We start from the raw sequence: 15,803 nt of genomic DNA on the forward strand, positions 1-15,803 counted from the left end.
GCACCGCTGTGGGGCCAGGCAAGGCCCCAGGGCAGCCGGAGCAGCCCCAGCTTCGGAGGGCAACGAGTACCGCTGTGGGGCCAAGCTGGAGTCAGCACTGCTGTGGCGTTGCTGAGATGAATGAATTGAATGTTGCAGTGGAGCAATGAGATTCCACCTCCGAATCTTCTTTAGAAATTTTTTTTTAAGCCTAATAATTCATTTCAGTTAAGCTCTTGGAAAGACCACTGTGTATTTAGTGTCTTATGGGTGACCTTCTAGCACACTATACACTGTATACTTGGAAATTAAAGCAGGTTATAGATGCCTGGGAAAAATGAGTATCAGGGATCTAAAACTGAGATGGAAAATTATCAAATTTCTTTGTTCCTAATCTTTGCTTGTTGCTTTCTCATTCATGGATTATAGATAATAGTACAGTTGCTCTATGCGTAACAGCTTTTCTGAAGGTAAATAATACTTGGGATGATCTCTAAAAGAATATAGAAATTGAGTGCCATACGAAAGCCTGGTGAGGAAGGCAGTAAATCTCTACATGTGTGTCAGTTTGAACTGCGCTGTAGGTGAGGTAACAATTTTCTTGGTTTGCTTTTGTAATCGTATATTAAATATCATCTATCTCTGAGCTGAAAATCTGCCTCACTTCCTTCTTATTGCTTGTCACACTGAATGAGCCAAAACTCAGCATATTCTGCTCAGCGTTAGTAAGATGACCAAAACCTGATGCCCAAAATTTCAGCTCTCAAAATGCACCCTATACCTTCTGGACTTCAAAGATCTTTCTCTCTTTGGGTACATTGGTTCAAAGGGTGGATGAACTCCAGCACTTCGGTTCAGCTTTTGACTATCAGRCTTCTAGGAGAAGGGTGGAATGGTGACAGGAAGCAGCCAAGATTCAAGGACAATAGTTGACTAAAACTAGCTCAGCTATGAATATGCACTGGGAAAAAGTAGGGATTTTCCTGATTCTTGATTTTTCTCAAGCATGCTTACCATTTAYCTCCCAGCTTTCCTCTTAGCTTGACTGGTCTCTTTGGAAGGCTGCATCTCTTTCTGACAGCATGACAGCTGAGTGGGGAGGGGTGAGCTTAAGAGCTTTATGTAAACATGTATTATGTAAACAAAATACTGATAGGAGATATTTCCAGATAACTGCTCTGAACCTTCTGCTCCTTTATCTGTCCTGAGAAAGGAAAAGATTAGCGGAGAGATTTGTTTTGTTTTTTGTTTTTTTTTTTTTTTAAACTTTAGCTTTGAAGATATTTTGCAAGACTCAAATATTCTTGCAGACTTTCTGAAAAAGATGTGATCAGTTTATCAAAGATGGATAAAATTTGCTCAACTGCATTGACCGGCATATTCAAATAACTTTGTGTTGTAATCCAGCTGGGGACTTAAATACGCAACTGAATTATCATAAATGACTTTTGGTTAGGTCCTCTAGTGATATTAACTCCACATATTTCAGCCTGCCATACTTTGAGTCCAGGAGAGGAAATATCTTATTGATAATTCATAACAAAGAGATACAGAATACAGAACTACACTTGGAAGAYTAAAATCCATTAAACAGTATTGAAAGGAAATCTGAGACAGAACAGACTAGGAAGTTTCTTCCTGAACAGTGGAGATAACAGTKCATTACAGTGTATCATGGTGGAGAAAAATACTTTTAATACACATTTCAGCAGTTTTTTCTTTTCCAAACAAGTTGGCGCAGTGTTTTGGCTTTGTTGATTTTAGTGAAGCTTATGGTTTATTCCACCTGATGATAATGATTCATGATGGTTCATATTGCCCACCTGTTCTTAGAGTTAAGGATATTGTAAGGATGATTAATGCCTGTAGAATGCTTTGTGTGCACGTGTGCATGCATACTGATAAAAATGTTTGATGATAAAGTTCTTGTAAATGTAATTTCTATAATCTAGCTTTTTTAATTCTCATCCTTCGTAATTGGAAGGAATGACAAAATATAAGGCAAATACAACAGTGCATATTTAATAGGCACCTCTGCAAGATACTTATTCATTATGAGGGGTTTGAAAACAAAGATCTAAAATGCTTCTTTAAAAATTCAGAAAAGGAGTTGTCATGAAGTTATGAATTAATTACACACTTGTCTGTTTATATTTTCATCAGTGTTCTGAAAATTCAAAAAGTTGACAGGAGAAAGATGTCATTTGAGATTCATGAGAAGTAATAAGCTGTTTCAGAAAAACAGCAATTGCAGCTTGTATAAAAGGAAAAATTTGTAACATCACCTATATTCCTGTGTGAATGTCAAGTGATTAAATGCAAGGAATGACTAATAATTCTGTTTATATAATCTTACATTTAAAAAGATAAATAAATTGAAAGTCATTTTCTGTTTGATGCTTCAGCATTCAAAGATTACTATTCTTATAGTGATTTAAAATTTTTCTTTAAGTGATAGCTTTTACAAAAAATGCAAATGAGGTTGTTTTTTGGGAAGGAAGGAGTAAGCTTAGTTGTAAATAAGTTAGCTATGTGTTTATGAAAAAAAAAAGTAACTATCTAATCTATGAAATCTAAACTATACTGTGCGTCCTACTCTCTTTAGAAGGAGCTTAATCTACTCTGTAGTTCTGACAGGGTATTTCTCCCCCTGGAGTTAATAAACTTGCACACTTGATTAGGTGCAGTGCATCATATTTCTCTACTTCACAAGAGCTCCTGGTATTAACATGTGTTGTTTCTGCGAAACACTGAGGCGAGAAGCTGAAGATGTTCAGCTTATGTCATCTTTCACATGATTAGCTCTGAATGACCCTATTGTAATATTTTTAGCTGAATAAAATCCTTTATATTTATGCTTGCTTGGAGATCCTTACTTAAGTCCTTGATTCAACTTTCCTGATAACACAAAGGAGAAAATAATGTGTATTATATATGGGACACAAGACACAAGTATTATGTATTTGAAATTGACTTAATGGTTAACTTTATGATTAATTTGGGGTTACAAGAAATAAGAGATGTAGAGAATATTACTTTCTTGTGTTTTGTCATTTTGAAATACTGCTATGTGGTAATGGTAATCCAGAACTCCTTGAATGCAATAAAAATTTCCAAAATAGCATATTCATTATTTTAGAATCTAAATTGATGCAAGAATACTGTCCATAATAAGAATGAAGGGAAATTACATTTCAGCAGCATTTAACAGCTGAATTTGTGACTTAAGGAAGGATTTTATGAAGTAGTCATATTTAATTGTACTAGCTACAAACAAAAAGGCTTTTTGGGTGGTAAATAAATAAATACTTAAAAATTTTTAATTAATAGTAATCTAAAAAGTAATATTTGTATTATTTTAATTAATACAGTTACTAATAATTCTTAAATGATTTAAGCAATTTGATGAGCACCTATCTAAACTAATTTATTAAAATGTTTTAAAAAATATTTAAAATTCAAAATTTTTTTCTCATTTGTGTCTGTCACTGTAGATGCAACATGATTGTGTTACATATACCATGTGAACTGGACATAGTATCTTACTTTTATTATACTCCATTTGCAGCAAAGCTGTTTTAGAATTAATCATTGATTTCTATGATTTTCACTCTAACTGTTTTTTATCCATACTAGAGATTGAATAATGGAGTTATTAAGAAAGAGGATGTTTTGGTTTTATTCACTCAGGCAATGTCAGTGTTGGAAGGGCCATCTGTTACATGGTACTACAATGCATTGTTTCAGTAGGCGAGTTTCTAGTAGAACATGAAGTATTGTCAAAATTTAGGCTATTTTTAATTGGCCATTTTCAGGTGTCAAGGTGTTCTGAATATTAATTCAGAAGAAACTAATAGAGGAGAAATTTTTTTGACTCATAGTATGAAAATAGCCGTTTGTAAGAGAAGTTAATTTTGAAAACTTCTGTGTTAGGATAAGATCGAGTCAGCTGTTTTTTTTTTTTTTTTTTAGACTGGAAAAAAGTTTCAGTCTTCCCTCAGATTGGAGGAGAGGCAACAGAAATCTCAACTGGTTAGACTGTGCCATTAAACACTAGAAGATTTATTTGTATCAATTCGGTAAACTTTTTATTTTGCAACTTTCAGGTAGTGTTATATCCAACATCCAATAGCTCAAAGTCTCCTGATCTGCATAAAATGATAGTCCCCAAAAACAGCCAGGACAGTGACTTGAAAATTAAACTGGCAGTGAGAATGGATAAGCCACCACACATGAAGCACTGTGGGTAAGTATCCATTTTATGATTGTCTGTATTTTATTATTTTGTCTAACTGTGCCTATCTTTAATCATATGTAGCTAAAACCTAGAGTTTGAAAAACAATATAAATGTGTACAACAGTAATAGTTCATTGTATTATATCCTTGTTTTATGAAGCTTGCAGCAGTCAGGAATGACATTCAATTCAGATATATAGTGATGTATAAAGACAGAGGATGAGCTCCCCTGAGATGCAGAAGTAAAAGTATGGTGTTATTTAGAGAACTGGTTTTGAATGCTAAAATTTGTAGCACTTAAAAGAACAAAACAGGACAAAACAGAAACTTGCTATTTAGGAAATGCACATATTTCCGTTAAAGTAAGATTGATTGTACACCTGAGTATGATAGTTTTGCAACAGTCTGCTCTTCTTCTCTGTCTGCTCTCTGGTATGTCTCTTGAAAGGGGTTTGTGTAAGAGTACCAGTTTAGGAATGTTTTTTTTCATCCAGCATTAGAAATATATGCAATAGAGTATTCATAAAAACAGAGTTTCTAGCCARCTGCCTCATCCCTGTTGCAAAAATATCTAACGTTGCCTACAATAAACAAAGCTGTATTTATTGTTTTTATAAAGTGATCAACTTTTTTCCAACTGCTGGTTATGTCCTCACATTCATTTGGATGCTAATCTCCTGTTGCTAACTACTTTGTATTACCTTAGGATCACTTCTGTCACTGTTCTCCAGGCAAATATTGTTCTTTTTTCCTCCCACCGAAAATGCTCTAGGTCGAAGTCATAGTTTCCTCCTCTTGTAGCCTACAGCTGCTACCGACAAATTGGTCTCCAGCAAAGTCAGGGCATCAAGGGAAGGCTATATTGGGCTTATCAACTGGAAATATATATGAAGAGAAATAAAAGGTTAACAATTCTGTCAGTAACCATTGAAAGGAAATAGCTGATGCTGTATGTTGGAAGTGGTATTGCAGTGGAAAGGATGAAAGAGAGTGTTTATTTGGAGGAGAAAAAGAAAAGAAAAAGAAAGGAAAGGAAAAAGAAAGGAAAGGAAAAGAAAACATGAGCAACAAATGAAAATCTGCTAGGAGAATTCTTACTATGTAAAGTTAGTAATCTTAATATTAAGAAGCTACATCATCCAGCCACTCTCTGCAACCTTCTCTTGACTTCCTGTGTGTATATAAGCCTTTTATAAAGTCATCTTCTAGATTTTTTTTTTTCCAAGAGGGATTCCTGCTTAATTCATTACGCAGTTAAAGCTGTTCTGGGCTGAACTGATACTGGGTTATCAGAGAAAATATTTTATTCTTTAATAAGCTGGAAAACATGCAGTGAATGAACGGAAGCTTTATGGGAAGATGAAAATATATTTTTTGGTTGATGTAGTTTGAGATATGCCTGGAAGAACTAGCTTTTATCCTCATTTGTACTAACAGAGAGGAAAACATATAATTATTGTTTAAGAGACTTAAACTCTGCACTTGAGGTAACTGTATGTTATTCGTTTCTTGTACCCACCKTGATAAACTGGAATCTGGTTTCAGAGGTGCCCAACAGTCACAGCTACAATTAAAACCAGTTGAGAACAGGCTAACAGTGTGTAGTTAGAGTCCAGATACCCTAATAGTTAGGTCTTTGTCTTAATATCTTAAACCTTACAATTTTAGGACTTAGTTCTCCCCTTAAGAAGTGTGAGTAATACCACCTGCTAGTCTTACTGACATGTGAAAGTGAATCTTGGCAAGCCACCCAAGGGGAGCAGCCACTCCTCCATAACACGTGACAAATGCTTTGTGCTCTGTCCATCAGTGTTACTGAGATGCCRGGCTCTGCAGCCCTTTGGTAAAGCTAAATGAGGTAGAAAAGCAAATAACTTGATTCTTCCTATAAGGCAGAGTTTGCATAGCATGCAGTGAAACAGATCATTAAAGAAAATAAATGGTTGATGAGCTGGAAACCAACTTAGTGCTACTATCCTGAATATTGGAAAGGGCTGGGAGGTTTTTGGTTTTGTTTTTATTTTATTTTATTACATAGTCACATATTTAAGCACAGTGTCATAATGTAAACAAAAAAAAAGGCCAAAATAAAGTGATGTGAGTATCCTTACTTCTGGAATTTTGTCATGTTGGAGAGCTATATTTTGCAACCTTAGTAACACACTTTTAATGTATTGTCAGTGCGATTATCTCGGTTAAGTTATAATTCTTTTTTTTTTTCAGAAAGATCTCCTGCTTTTTATCTCTGTCCAATCTTTGAATTAGCCAACTTGCATTTTCTATATAGTACTGAATTAACAAGCAAACATATAAGATTCAAATCCAGCTCATAGCTGAAGAAGGCAATGTGTTGTTGGATTTAGGTAACAACTTTCAGCTGGCAATCTGAAAACATATTCAAAGCTGAAATAAAATTTTACCACACAGTTGTTTGCAGAGAGAGACCTTTTTATAGACTAATGCTCTATAATGATAAAAAAAAAAAAAGAATTATAAGAGTAAGTTACTTTTTTTGTCAGATTCAGGGGCTGTACTGTTAAATATTTCATATTCTTCAGAGTCAGCAGAATTCACAGACCCAAGCTGATTGTGAGTTTAAAATTTTATTGAGTTATCTGTTAGCATAGCCTAGTGGTTACTAAAGGATATTATTCTATTGCTTTCAATTTAGAAATTAAACAGGAATATTGAGGTTTTTTTCTTCATATAATTTGCTTTTAATGGATTGATAATCTGTAATGRTTCATATTAAATAAATAAATAGCAATAAAAATGAAATTCTTAAAAATTAAAAAGCTCAAACAGGACAGTATTACAAAGTATTGTTATTTAGTTTTGACTTCCAAAACAAAATATTGCAGCAGTCTTGTCCAGAACTTTTTTCAAGATTTCAAAGGCAAAATTCATCCTTGTAAGTTCTGTTCTGCTTTCTGCTGTGACATCTGTGTATTAATATTTGACTTCTAGTTGTTGGAGTTTACCATCTAGATTTTTATCTCATTGTWTATAGAATTGTTGTGCTTTTGAACTCAAAGTATTTCTTAAACTTACGTATTTGGAATACATGTTCTACAAGCATAGAATGTGTACATGCCCAGATTTTCTTCTGCTGTCTCATTTGTACATCAATTACCTTTTTAATTTTTGTGATTTTTTTTTCAAATTTATACTCTCTAAAATTAAGACATATGTTGGATCACACTTTTTTTTGATTAATATTTTATGGATGCATTTCCAGCATATAAARATCACCAAAAATTTGCTAGTCTTTTAAAATATTTTCTGTCTTGCACAATTGGAAATGTCTGAAATGTTCTTAGGAAAGCAATTATAATATAGCTAAATATAGCCTCTGGTTCTATATATATATGTATGACTGAAATAACACATTTCTCCTCATGCTGCTGCTGCAGTTTTAGAGCTAAAGAAGATCCATTAAACTAATGCCTTGGATAAGTCTTCCAAGATGCAGAATTACAGGATAAGTAATTTTCCCTTTTCCCTTTTGTGACACTTTTCACCCACTGATAAGAATTCATCAGAGGAGAAAGGCAAGCGTAATTATGTCTATTTTACAGATGAGTGAAATGAAGCACAGGAATGAATAGAGATCATCCAAGGTCACACAYAATTCAGCGACAGAGCTGAGAATAGAAACGGGGCGCACTAGCTTCTCTGTAGATGTGATTGTAGTGTATGACTGTCACCTGGATAAATGGTTGTCATAGTTTCTAGTAGGCTTGTAAGTCAGCTAAGAGGAGCCGCTTGGACACAGAAGATAGGCAGAAACAATGATGCTGCGAGCTCTTTGGTGCTGCTTATCCATGGCCACCCAGCAAGGAAGGGCAGGAGGAAGAACAGAATTGGCTTTGTAATTTGAAGTCATGTAATTTGAAGGCTAATCTGAAGAGGAGGTCTGTTTCCAGTATCATTATTTTCAGAGAAGTGTGCAAGGTGACCAGAGAGATGAATCTATTTCAGGTCTGGATTACTCTTACAGAGAAGGATCTTAGGAATACAGTCACACCTCTCAAAGCAAGCACCGTGTGGGCTCTTTTGTACATAGGCTTTTGTGTTGAATATAGTGTATTTGGAACCAGCCTCAGACCTTTCTCTGAGCAGAAATGGGTATTTCAGAGCAATTCCACACAATTTGTTATACCTAGTCTCACTCACACTAAAATGATCAAATAGAAACCAACTTTCAGCTAAGCTAAAATGTCAATTTAAAGTTTTCTTGGAACCAGTGCTTCAAAGTGAAGAAAAGTATATGTATCCAGCATCTTTGAAAATCCTTCTTAATACTTTTTATGATATGGTAATATGTACCATACACATGTTCAATTATTATAATTTTCCATTAGACACAAACAATAACTTTTTACATTACTTTTCAGCTGTTTCTGAATGTTCATTTCTCATTAGTAGAGATTTCCTTAAGAAAAGGAGGGGGGGGAACTGTCTGAGAGATAGCAACTGGTCTTTTTAATTTGTTATGATTGTCATAATTGTATGAATCAAATTTTGAGATAGGTAGATATTTATCAAACTGTAGTATGTGTGTATCTATGTATTTAAACTCTCTTTTACCTACTTCTAATGTTTGATTTGTCTTGCCAAGCTTGTGCAGAGTACATTTAGTTGAAACCATGAAGTCAGTATGTTAGCACCATCTAGCTTTCGCTTTGTTACTACACTTCTTGTTCCAGCTTTAAAAAAAGGTAGTGCAGCACTGACTTCAGTTGTTGCTTTAAAGGGCAAGGTTCTCACAGTCCTTTGGTAAAACATTTATTTTCCACAATTTGTGAATGTAATGATTGGAAAATATAAGCTAAGTCAAATGGAAAGAGTTTTTGAGATTATTTGAATTTTACAAATCTTTACATGAGAAATCAGATGGTTTGGAAACCATTTTATTCACTTAGTCACATGGTCTCACCGTAGCAGCTCCAAGTGTGGACGTTTTAGGCTATGTGAGTAGTCTGAGTTCCCCGAGAGCCAGTGGGCAGGGAGAAATACCCTGGCAGGGAGGTTTATCCAGTGCTAAGTCGTTGACTGGCTGTAGAAAGAGTGAATTGTATGCTGGGGTTTTCTCTATATATATTGTGTTCAGAAAAAGTAGAGATTACCTACTAGTTTCAACTAAAGGTCTACTTTTCAGACAACAAAGCTTGAGAAAGCTGAAAAGGTGGGCTTCGTTCATCCTTCCTCTCCTGCCCAATTCAGTTTTTCAAATACAAATTCCAGTCAGAGATAAACTTTGCGTAACTGCCTAAGTGATTTTTTTAATCCCTGTTTACTTTATTTTGAATGAAGTCCTAACTCTGTAGGTTAGTTAGATAGTAAGAAAATTCTGCTACAGATAACCATGAAGTTTAGAGAAATATCATCTACACTTTTACAGATTTGTTGTTTTTCTTACTAGCTGTATATTGATCATTGTAGATAAAATAGTGTCTATGTATTCTGATGAAGAATTATGAAACATAAAAGGAATAAATATTTTCACGTGAATTAAATGGAAGAATTTCAATTAATTCTTGTGAGAATTCTTTGTCTGTGCTGATGGTAGTTACATGTAAATATACTTCCAGTGTTTCCCAACAGGTATAATGTGCTTCATTTGGCAGCAGACACATTTGATTTGTTTTTTGTTTTTTTTAGCATATACAGTCTTGTTCAAAGCATTTCTTTTTATGTTATCATCATACTACTCTAGGAGCTGTAGATTTGTTGGGGGGATATTAATATAAAAATAAACTCATTTCTTCATACAAAATAAGTGTTAAAATTAATATTATGTAAATTATTGGCAGTTATTACTCATACATAATTTTTAGTATCTTCCAAAAGAAATCCTAGTCTGGATTTTGGTACTTAACTCATTCTATGATATCTGATACACTGCTGGACCTCTGTTTCTCTGAGATGTTGATGTATTGTACATATCAATCTTTGCCTGTGGTGAAAAGAGCTAGAGGTATTGACCTACCATGAACATGAACAAAAGAAATGTGGATGCTATGTGGTTATAGCATATGTTTTGGCAGTCACGATCAGTATATCATTGCTATTTATCATTTATATTACATTCACTCCTTAATTAGTCTAAATACATAGTGGCGTTAAGTCTGACTACAGATACCTGTCGGGGGTTGCCTACTGCAGTTTGCAGTGTCAGGCCTTCCAGCACTGTGAGGTGACCTGTAATCCATATGCAAAGGGGAAGTTATTAAGCTACCTTTGTGCCAAAAAGATGATTCCTCTGGCCCTCATTGCTCATGTGTGGAATAAGGATGAAGAAATCTAGTCTTCATCAGAGTCTTGACACCTTAACCATATCACCATAAAAGCTTGCATTTCCTGAGCTTATCTGTTGTTAGCTTGTGGCACCTTGTTGTATTATTTGAAACATGGCAAGATGTGCTGTACTGCTGGCAAGTCTGTTGCAAGGGAATCCCAGCACAGGAATCGGGTGTTTATTCAAGCCACCTGGGTCTAGAAGTTAGCAGAAGTTAGGCTCTCTCTCTGGCTATGACTTTATAGTGTGCAGTTCTACTTAAGTTTTTCTTGGCTCCCTTGTTACTGGAAAATGGGATGTTTCCTGCTAACAGTAGCCTCCAAGTTTCTTGAAGAACTTCATTCTGGTTTACTTGCAATTCCAAAGAGTTCCTTATAGGCAATGGGGATATCAGCAATATGGAAGATAAGATAAACATAAATATATTTATCTAAAGGGACTTATTTAGTAAAGCCACCTTGTTCTCCAAGCAAAAAGTGAGATAGAGTTTTTAGAGTTTTTTGTTTTTGTCTTTTTAATCTAATAAAGGATTTAAGATATGGCTATTAGAAGTCAGCATGGAATTTGTCAGCATTGTCTTCTGCAGTGAAATCACCAAGGCCATCAGTGTTTCATGACATGACACATGCCTTTAAGGAGACAAGTATGTCAGTGTGTGTGAGAGTGTTAAAGAGCAGATGCATGCAAAATTACTGGACCAGCTCTCCAGTCTGACCAGAAACTGTCTGACAGTGTAGTGCCAGCACTGTAACACAGAATTGTTTGGGGTCGCCACCATGGTCATAACACTTTTGAATCACAGTCTACTCATATCTCAGACTCGAGAGTATGTGAGCTCATATTTGCTTGTCATGTACTGAGGACCTTTAGAACAACGTGCAAAAGATGATTTCAGTATAATCATAGATAGGAAGACTTAAAGAATTATCAGAATTTCAGTTAAGTTTCAGCTGGCACCAAGAGCGAAAAGAAACGGACTGAAAAGCATCAAGTTCCAACCCATATACAACTTAATATCAAAACCATGACAATCTATGATCTGCTAAAACAAATTGTCATACTGCCAGTGTCATACCAAACACCACCAGTTATGGAAGGTGTGTTGTGTAGCTGAGGAAAAAGGGTTTGGTTGAACTTCAAACACAGCTGACAGTTAAAGAGAAAGAAGTTAATTCAGTACTAAATGTCAGCACCAATAGGAGTATACGAGGAGTATAACAACAAATACCACTATGCTTATTCAGGAATGTCTACTCTTCTCTTTATATCATGGTATACCAAAACTGTCATCTAACATCCAGCACCACAGGTTTGTGTGTGGAGCATATTTTTCTACTTCATGAATGTGAAGGATCTTTCTGTAGAAGGATCTGTCAGAATCTAATATGGAAAGCATGCTGGCTGCAAACTTTTGGATAGTTTGTGAAATGTAGTCAGTGTTGAGGACCTTCCATTTGAAGGAGCTGGCATTGCTGGTCTGTAACTTAACGGCTTTTCCTGTTACATCAAGTTATCTCATTCTTTTGAAACTACGGAAACTTTCTACTAAGGCTCAGGAAGAGGAGGTAGTCTTTCTTTTCAGCAGTAACTTTGACACAGTTGCTGACTCCAAAGACCTAAGACCCTAAAGCATAAACATCACTTTCCTGCTTATTTCCTGCTAAGATTCTCCTAAAAATCCCAGCACAGAGAAAATCCAAGTGTTTCAAGAACTTGTTCACATGGAAAATCCACTTGAAGGAATGACATCAGTTATTAAATTGCTGGTGACAATAAGTAGATTTCAGCTGTGCCAATCTGAAGTTAACAGTTAGGTTTGCCACGTTTCCTTCTGAGGAAGAACTTTTTGTTGAACAGGAGATGCAGAAAAGAGTTGGGACTTCTTGTCCTATGGAAAGGATTAAAAATAGGTGTTCTGAGCTTGTGGGCAGAAAAGGAAGGGCACACTACAGAAACTTTTGATGTCTCTTTTAACCATAATATTCAGATTGGGGTTAACACATCTTCAGGGGAAAAAAATACTTACAAAAGTAAACAGTGTAAGCAAATATTGAATGTATGTATACATTTAAGATATCCTTAAGATAATCCTTAAAGGGGGTTAAAAATAGCTAGAAATAGTTTTTTGAAGTTGTTACAGATTTGTAAGCTAATTTATTTTTAGAAAATAGAATGCTTCATGCTCTTATGTTTTCCACAAATCATAGGCAGATGGCACCAGAGCTAATGTGATTTCGCATTAAATTCTATCTACCTAACCAAGAAAAAAGAAACAGCATGCAGCATTTGGGAGGGGAAGAGAATGGAGTATACTTGAGGTTCTAAGGTATATTACACAGTCTGATAGTTGATGAATGCATTTTAAAAGACAAAATGTTTTTTGCTTCAACCCACTATTACCGTTACTTATTATTATTTTATGTCTTTCCTACTTTTTCCCATGTTACCACTTCACCTAAAGAAAAGCTAACTCGAAAATTCTGGATATATGTTGCTGTTCTGACTATCTTTGCCCAGATATGAGTGATTTGCGGTTCTACCTATGACCGTGGAGTGTTCATCGCAAGAGCCGTCCTTGTGAACGGAACGGCCTTCTGGGCTGACAGTGACAGTCTTGCTGGCACCTCGTGATGCCCCAGCTTATGCTTCTGTGACTAGAATTCATTGTCTTCTGCTGGAAAGCATCCAGCACAGGACATAGAAGTGGACTGTTCTGTCAGCATCTGAGAAAAAGTCTATTAAAAATCCTCGCCAACTCCATGCTACTGGCGTAGTGGTGTTAAAATATGAGTAGCTCTCTGCTAAGGAGACATTAACATCCAGTAAGCACTCACCTAATAATAGTGGTGTGATTCGTTCTTTCAGAGCATTTATTTTGGGCCACTTGGACCTTAATGGTCAAATTATGGTCAAATTATTAAGCCCTTCTGTCAGTATGAAAGCTAGAAATATATTTTTATTTTCGAAACAGAATCGGAGTTACTGATACTGTGGAGTGACGACAGGCAATGCAGGCCAAACTTATTGGTTCTGCTTGTTGCTTTCAAAAGTTGTTATGACTAGAGCTCTGTGAATTTTTTTTCTCTAAGATTTTATCAACAAAAGATGCAGATTTGAGTTGACCATAAGCATGTGGAAATTGTATTCATTAAAAAGATTTGAGAGAAAAGAAACTACAGAGAGGAGAAGGAGATTTGAAGAGCTGAAATAGTCTAAAATTTCAGAAAAGAATCAGGGAGGTTTTATGAAACTGAGAAACTTAATACTAAATTTGAAAAACAGAATAGTGATTTTATACTACAGTTGAGAAGAATGTGGCTCAAATTTTCACGTGTAGTTAACAAGCACTTTTAATGTGGGGTCTAATAAAAATGACATATATTTTTTGTTTGGACAGAGTCAAAAATGTTATTAGTGCAGCTATAATTGTCTTATATTTCTTGCTAAATTTGGACAACCCCACTCTGAATTTTACATCCATAAATCAATGTGCCCTCATATATACTGAAGTAATAATTTCCCACTTATGTGATAAGCAACATGCTAGAATGGCTTGATTTTAATTCATTTTTAGCAATGTATGGATGCATTACCCTTATTATTCTAATGTGTCTCATAGCAGTATTTTCTGTTATGCTATTTTAAAATGTGCTTACTGCTAGTCTTTTACTGTGCTAAATGCTAGCATTTTGCCATGAAGAAAAGTACTAATGTGTTAACTGTCTTCACTTAAATGATTTTAATATTATATGTTTCTGCAGAATCAATTGACTGTAATCACTTACTTTTTAAAAATGAAAATTGAACTTCATGAAAAATGACACATTAAGATTGCATTAATGATGGATTGGATAATGGTAGTGGGTTAATGCGAAATTACTATGGAAGGAAGACGCAAAAGTGTTTATCCTGCTGCTAGATCCTTAGAGAACAGATTATAGCTATGAGCCTGATTTTCAATGCTTCCCACAGTAATTGCTACTGAGGAGGCATGGGGAATCTTGAAGACTTTAATGATATGTCACTGCCACTTTAATTGCTAAGAGAAACCAACAGAATTCTAATTGCCAAGAGAAGCATTACTAATTAAGGTGTCATTCTTCATTCATTCCATAGTAATTAATTTGAAATATTTGTAAAAGCTGAGATATAAATTTAGATCCAAGCTCACTTAGCTTAATCACAACAGACTTTATGTGAAAAAGATCTATGGGTTAAGCAAGTTAAGTCAGAAAACTCAAAATATTTTTTTTTTCTTAGAATAACGAAATTTTCACTTTAATTTTTCTCATAACTTTTTAAAACATGAAGTAGAAGAACTGAGGACAGATTTAAGACCTTTATATAATTTGTATTTAAAGCATAATTGCACCGTCAGATTAAAAGATCATTAAAACTGCTAATATAAGGTGTTCATTTTGTCTTATATGTCACTGAAAAACTGGATGCTTCTGAAAAAATTTAGGATGACTTTTCTTCAGCTCTGTGATGAGCAAAATGATGCACATTCTGTTGTCTTCCTGTTTGTCTTTAGATCATAACTTGAGCATTGCCTGTTCAATCTCCCTGCCTTCACTAGGGTTGGATATGCACAATTAATTAGGCATGGAGACCTTATAACCTGTACTGCATATGTTTCAAGTCCCCCTTAGGTTCATCCCTGCTAAAATCCTTATTCAACCTGATGACCTACTCAGTTGGAGTTTGTTCGTCATATCAACATTAATCATTTTTCCCACAGCTTCTGCATACTATGTTCTCTCCTCACCTTTCTTTAATAAAGTTATATCTCAGTCTTACTAGGTCCTAAACTCTTACTCTTTGGGCATGGATTGTCTCTTATGGTTTACTTTTATGGTGCCTTGCACCTGGACATAAAAGGCTATTTTTTTTTTCTTATCACGTGAGATTGCAGCACCAGTGAACATCTTGGTCACCTGTAGGACTGTTAGGTAGACTATTTAGTGTATACTATCAAATTTCTGTCTGCTCATTTCAACTTTAAGAGTCCACCAATCTTAACTTTCTGGTCATGGTGTGCATGTGTGAGAAAAGAAGCAAAAGGTTAAAAAAAAAAAAAAAAAAAAAAAAAAAAAGGCAGCAGCCCAGGCAGCAATTTTTAGTTCATCACTTTAGAGAGGAGGTTGCTTTCAGACCACAAAGATGTCAGTGAACTGCCCCAGTGTCACTGAAGACTTGTCATCATAGTCCACATTATATATATTTTATATCCACATTGTATGAATTTCTGGGGATTTAGTTTAGTCTGTCTGGTCCTGACCTGGG

General features: G+C 35.1%; 1 protein-coding gene across 1 annotated transcript in view; it reads left to right on the forward strand.

Annotated features, from left to right (window-relative positions):
• Window positions 1–15,803, forward strand: part of CADPS2 (calcium dependent secretion activator 2) — a 277,978-nt gene that overhangs the window by 125,062 nt on the left and 137,113 nt on the right. The window contains exon 9 of the mRNA XM_085299698.1: window positions 4,086–4,225. Within this exon, the coding sequence (XP_085155824.1) occupies window positions 4,086–4,225 (140 nt within the window). The remainder of the gene's footprint in view (window positions 1–4,085; window positions 4,226–15,803) is intronic.

The sequence above is a fragment of the Rhea americana genome, unplaced genomic scaffold (genome assembly GCF_003343005.1).
Source record: "Rhea americana isolate MKP2758 unplaced genomic scaffold, rheAme1 scaffold_152, whole genome shotgun sequence".
In the NCBI taxonomy this organism is placed as follows: Eukaryota; Metazoa; Chordata; class Aves; order Rheiformes; family Rheidae; genus Rhea; species Rhea americana.